This window comes from Bidens hawaiensis, unplaced genomic scaffold, assembly GCF_021521415.1.
Source record: "Bidens hawaiensis isolate Kalapana, Puna unplaced genomic scaffold, B.hawaiensis_p1.1 tig00026173_1, whole genome shotgun sequence".
Lineage (NCBI taxonomy): Eukaryota > Viridiplantae > Streptophyta > Magnoliopsida > Asterales > Asteraceae > Bidens > Bidens hawaiensis.
In genome coordinates this window covers 337,475-344,000 of record NW_027494202.1, presented here as the reverse complement: position 1 = coordinate 344,000, position 6,526 = coordinate 337,475, and the positions used below count along the sequence as shown (strand labels likewise).

General features: G+C 36.1%; 1 protein-coding gene across 1 annotated transcript; it reads right to left on the bottom strand.

Moving 5' to 3' along the window:
* Nucleotides 1–3: 3 nt before the first annotated feature.
* On the bottom strand, nucleotides 4–6,318 carry LOC143572923 (callose synthase 3-like; the record flags this gene model as incomplete). The annotated part of the gene is made up of 24 exons (XM_077057947.1): nucleotides 6,153–6,318; nucleotides 5,685–5,954; nucleotides 4,389–4,489; nucleotides 4,114–4,238; nucleotides 3,915–4,008; nucleotides 3,729–3,839; nucleotides 3,528–3,644; nucleotides 3,321–3,413; nucleotides 2,942–3,033; nucleotides 2,624–2,750; nucleotides 2,409–2,546; nucleotides 2,246–2,322; nucleotides 2,065–2,158; nucleotides 1,866–1,988; nucleotides 1,669–1,786; nucleotides 1,245–1,579; nucleotides 1,115–1,167; nucleotides 984–1,044; nucleotides 816–897; nucleotides 684–733; nucleotides 517–603; nucleotides 307–444; nucleotides 133–227; nucleotides 4–46 (listed from the first exon to the last, which is right to left on the bottom strand). Coding segments are annotated over exons 2-24 (2,562 nt in total), but the record flags the coding sequence as incomplete, so codon positions are not given.
* Nucleotides 6,319–6,526: the final 208 nt, after the last annotated feature.

Genomic DNA, 6,526 nt, shown 5'->3' with positions numbered 1-6,526 from the left:
TAAGTCGCGGTCAGCCCAATATGGAACAAGCAAGAGGTTCATTTCCCTGTAGGAACAATAAGCTTTTTATTAAATAAAAATAATAGCCAAATGTTGAATTCAGCTTCTCTGAAACTATATATTTGTAATTACCTATTATTGATAAGATCTTCCTCTCGGAAACTTGTGATGATTTTGTTCCATAACTGAGCAAATCTTGCAGCCTCTTTCCCCTTATGCAAGGGGATCTGCAACAATAATGAGAAGCATAGCATCAATATTACAACTAATATCATCAATTAAATTTTTTTATTATCTTAAACTTACAGCATCATAGTTGCGAGACAAGGTAGCTTTAAGTCCTTTCTTTTTCAATGTATCACTTTTCTCGGGTGGAATTAAGCAACCATTAAATGCACCAGGTAACGACTCAAAACGGGATCGCAACATTCCTAGGGTGCGAATCTGCAGCGAACATAATTTTTAGATCATAACTTATATCAGTGCGTCTTTTTTTTTCCAAATAGAAACACAGACCTCTCCGAGACGACGAAACGCCCCATACACACCGCCAAATAATGTAGAGAAGATAGCATACCAGATTTGAGTATCCATAAAATACACCTGTATGCAGTACAATTGTAAGCTTAACATAAAAGAAGCCAAATGAAATATACATCTATAAAGAGGATGTGTTATCTTACAAGAATAATTGGAGCCCAAAGTGCAACCACCACACCAATATTGTTCCTTGCTGCAAAACCCCATAAACCATTTCAGAAAACAAATGTGTATTTGAATTTTAATTTTTCAGATTCATTTGAAATCATTATTACCCTGAGGGAAGAACTCATGCCACGCATAAGTATTGATATGAACATTCATGATAGCTTTTGTAGGACCCACAAGTGGCTTAATCTGCAAAGATAGTTTACAATTGCCGATGATTTTAAAAAGAAGTGTCCAATTAGACCTAATCTTAAAAATATGGATGAGTATGGAACCTCTAGATAGTAACTGAAAGCCAGCTTAGTAATAATGAGCAGAATCCAAAAGAAGGTGTACCTGGAATTTTAAAATCGATTATGGTCATGTCTCAACTAATTACATATAAATTCAATTTTTAGTGTCTTACTTGAAAAGAGAAAATGTGCTTTCGTGCATTCCCCTCCCAACATAAAGACGAGGCTGGCATATTTCATCAGATATATAACTGAGTTGTAGTCATTGATTAAAACATGAAAATGTTTTACAAAAAACAATACCTGAGACCACCACATCATGAGCATCATAATTCTGTAATCTGAACTCTCAAGGTAACGACGTATGAAGGGGAACAAAAACAACACAGCAGCCAACATGTTTGGTGACAAGTAGGCAACAACTGCCAAAATGAATAATGATGGGGAACCTTGGCTGTTCCCAAACCAGCCTTTGATTGTTTGAGCAAGTCCAGCGGGATCTTTTGTTGTATAAGCATATGTAACCGGTAAGACTACCACCCAGGCTGCAGCTGATACAACCTTTAAAATGTATCTTAGTTTTACATAAAAGGGCATGCATTCTCTCGCCTTCCAATTTAGTACCACATCCAAAACAGCTACAAAACAGAGAATTTATATTTTCTTTCCTTAAAATGCAGCAAGTGATACAAATGTAGAAATATAAAACCATGAGTGCTTGACATACCTTGACCAAGCTTTAGTATTGAGGCAGTTATGAACACACTCAGTACTTTCTTGAAAACCTCAGAATCAAAGATTGAGGCTGGGTTTCCATCACCATTCCAAGCTACAATAATCATAGCCTAAAAAAGAAACAAATTGTTGCAAATTATGACACCTTGTAGATATAAAGAGTATTAATAGTGGAATAGAAAAACTCACCTGTAAGCACAGTATAAAGAAACTCCACATTCTGTCAAAGCTTCTGAAAACATGCCAATATGATCGTATCTCAACAAAATTGACTTTAGCGGCCCGCCGATGTTTACCAACTAGTTTTGCATCCTACATTATGGAAATTAAATAAGCATTTGCTCTGAATTATGAAAAAAGTAGATAAGACATTTCTGCTATAGCTTACTCCATTTTTTTCACTCTCACGTGACTTCACAGGCTCATTGAAAAAGTCAGCATCGGCACGCATTGGCCAACCTAACCGGAAGCAATCTACAGACCTGAAATGAGCAAGGTATTCTTAGTACTTTAGCAGTAATATTACGTAGAACCAATACCTTATTATTTTAACCTAAATCAAATCATACCAAAAATACTCATTTAGATCGTCATAATTTCTCCATTGGGAATGCTTTGACTTCCCTACTTTGCTCCAGGCAGCTTCCTGTGGAACAGTGGTCATCTATGAGTTAATCACATTGCAAGCAAACATAACTTCCACATCAAGGTGTGCAAACAGTGTTTAAATACCTTTGCTATCACATTATAGATAGGAGTAACCACTTTTGTCAAGAATGCTTCCTCCTCCCCTCCGTAAGCTGGTTTTACGTTCTCACCGGTCATTAGACTGACATTGCCAGCTAGCATACCATACAGCTCAAAAGCCATCTAAAAGAATACAAAAGGCATACACATGTAAAACAAATGAAACATTCAAAATAACATATTGTATACAGAAAACATACATGATGATAGATATAGCAGAGACATTCAGGCATAAATCTCAAGTTTGCAGCTTCCCCCCAAATGAGAAGATAAAGGCCCATGTACAATAATTTACGCTGTTGAACTTCTTGTTGTATTGTCGGCAACCTATTGTCAACACAAAAGAAAACCACATGAGTACAAAAAGCTGCAGTCAAAGTAGCTTTTCAGCCTTCTAACTTTAAAGAACAGAGTTCATTTTAGTAAGTTTCTGAAATTAGTCATGCTTGTGAACTGTTACATAGTTTCCTATTATGAAGATTATTGTGGCTGGAGAAAGAATGCATGTGAAGGCTCACCAAAGGCTGCTTTTTCGGTCCAAGTACTTGCACCATTTCTTGTAGTTTTTGAAAAGTTTCTTCATTACTTCATTCAATGCACGCTCATCCAACTAGTGAAACAAACAATAGACAAAAAGAAAGAGAGCATGAGACAGAATGAAGCATTAATAAAAGCTACTCAACTTACAACTGATGTGCACTTTTGAGCATCACATATATGAGTTTTAAGAACAGAATATCATAATGTAACTGGTTATTAGCTGCACACGAGTGCTCATTTTAGTGACAGAATATGTTTTGAGCCAACAGCCACGTTAATTCTAAACATATGTGGCTAGTTGAAGTTCAGGAAAACTGACTGGTGAGCAACTGTAGAGTGATATGATGAGTGACTGACCTTGGGTTGCTGATCAGGTTTAGGAATTTGACGAATATGAACATTTGCAAGCAACAAAATCAGATGTTCCCGTTGATTTGCCACATTATCTTTCTGCAAGTGAAAAGATTCAAGTATTGGTCATGGTGCTGAAATACATAACTCTATTTATTATAGTCAAACTTACTTTACCAACACTATAACATCATATAAGACTAGGCATGTTACCTGAAACCCAAACATAGCTTGAAGCCAATCTAGAATGTCTTCTTCATTTTTCTTCTTGTATTCCCTAGGCCACGGAAGACCCCTCGTGTTACGAAGTGCAACAACAGCAGCTTGAATCTGAAAACCAAGTAAAAAAAATTAAAAAAAAAAACTATTAAGAAAATGCATAAAAGAGCTAGAGTAAATCAAGTTTGAATATACCTCCGGGTATCTCATGATGGCCTGATTGGCACTATCAGGATCAAGAGGCAGTATATTGTATGGGAGATAGATCTCTGTCTTCTGTGCAACTTTATCATGCGTTTCAAGAATCTGTGACAGTTATTTAACAGTTCATAAAGACTATAACCAAAAGAATCTGTGACGGGAAACTTTTTTGCTACCCACCTCCTGGTCAACTTCCACTGCTTGAGTTTGATTAACAGCCTTTAAAACCTCAAAGAGAACATTAGCAGTTTGGTACGCTTTGGTAAGCTGTGCACTGAACATACATAGGAGTCAGATATGAGTTAAAGAAAACAAAAAACAAAATGCATAAAACAGCAAAGACAATGCTTAGAACCACTTTGCATCTTAAGAAACTAACCGGTCTGCCTTGTCAGCAGCACTCTGCAAAGCTTGGATGTACTTTGAGTAGTAGTGTCGATAAAAGCTCTGCATTTCACGTGCATCACTTTTTTTCATCCTCCCAATCAAGGTCGGATCATTTTCCTAATTAAAATTAAATAAAATTATTCATCGACTAAAAGGCAAAATGCAAAAGAGGAGACGGAAGAAATGACATGAAATGACCCACATGCCACGTCATCACATAAGTGAAGTTAAGTCCCAACAACCCAAAAAACCATTTAAAGTACTCACTCTTTCAAGCCGCTGAAGAAGTGCAGTTTTGAATTGACGAACACCACGTCCACTAGAAGTGGGATCCAACCTATGGGCTTTCTCAAATGCATAAAACCGACCTGCAGCAAAACCACTATCAAATAAATAAACATGAAAAATCAAAAGCACAATATTGTGCATACGTAACGCAACAAGGCTGAAAGAAAAACAACGTAACGCAACAAGGCTGAAAGAAAAACAAGATACTTAGTGCTTTCTAAAAAGTTCAAGGTATATCGAAGAAAAAACATTATAGACATGACAGCTTCAATAAGGCAGATTTTTGCAGTTTAAACATGAAATTAACTAGTCAATTTCCAGCTCAGGTTATTGCCTAGTTTCAGTTACGAGGTTTTTCTCCTTTCCAGTATATTGCCTATTTAAGACGCAAATAACATGCCCGCTTGTAACATAATATTTCTTGATACAACAAGAGCAGAGGAGCTTATACTTAACAATACATTCAATCTTTGCTTCAATCAATAATAACTAGGCAAATCTCTTACTTTCACACATAATCAATCACCATTCATAATCCATGATTCCATTCACTTTGTAGTAATGCACTTATTTACATCCTGATATATACATGTATTCCAAACCTCAGTGCCAGAAAATTTGAAAAACAAATATTGGTGGCGCATTTGGTAGTTTACTTCATGTCATCTGAAAGCCACTAGTTTGTTATTTCGACACTTTAGAAAACCTATATTGTGCTAACATAAAAATATAGATATTTAAGCGTGAACAGTGACTGAAATTAGCCTTTCTTGAAAACCGTAAACCCATGGTCTCAATAATTCAAGTAAAATATAGATCATTAAGCGTAAACTGAGGAAATACCATGCAACTTCATTTCAAGTAAACTACAAACTTTCTGCTGTCATTTATCACTAGTATATTCACATTAAATAGACCTTTGAAGAACTCCAAAATAGCAAATTAATAGATAACGACATCATGCAATATAAATGACTCTACTTGTTGAGCATTGCCCAAATTTACATAAAAACACTTCATTTGACACGATAAAAAGTTCATCCAACTCATCACCTCTACTTTCAATCCCACATTTCCCAAGTTTACTTAAAAAAATACTTCCTTTGACACGATAACAAGTTTTTCGAACTCATCACCCCTACCATCAATCCCACATTGTCCAGATACCATAAAATTAAGCATAAAACTATCAAACTCACAAACAAAACCAAAAAACTACATCATTAGTTAGCATCTTCAACACATATATAAACATAAAAGTAACAAAAAACTTACAAAGATAAGCAACCCTAGGGTTACTCGGCTCAACTTCATTAGCCACACGAAGAATCGGCGCAATCTCCACCAACGACGACGGCACCACTTCACTATCAAATATCGACTCTCCGAGATTCCCTGCCGTCTGCGTCCTCATTATCCGCCGTTGCTGCGGCGGTGGCGTCGGCTGATCCAACGAGCCACTAGCTCCACCTCGTGACGTCATCCTCACCTCAAATCTAACAACCGAACCTCAACAGCTCAACAGCTTAACAGTTCAACATCAAACTTCAAATCAACAACAAAACAGCACAAATTAAGTTAAATGTATACACATAACGTTGCCGTTAATAAGCAGAAGATGTAAATACAACCGAATCTCAACAGTTTAACGTCAAACTTCAAATTAAACTAACAAACACGCAAACAGCAACAAATTAAGTTCAATTAAGTTGCAGATAATAAGCAAAAAGTGTAAATACTTACGGATTAAGAGGAACAGATGAGTTAATTGTATCGCATTTGGAAACCCTAGGAGAGAGAAAAGTGGTGAGATTAGGATTTAGGCGTAGTGGTGGTGGTGGTGGGAGTGTGTGTGTGTGTACTGCAACTTTATTAAGCTACTTCGAATGTAAGGAAACTGGAGCCAATAATAATAATAATAATATAATATTATATAAATAAAATGATATTTATAAATTTTGATTTTGGAATTTGCTATTGGTGATGTGAGTGTGTATTAGGGCCTTGGTTTTGAAGTGATTTACGGAATGTGCCATTATGGTCCACCAGATTCAAATTTAGTAAAATAATAAATATGACTAATATGATTATTATATGTTTGGACGTCCGGTCACACT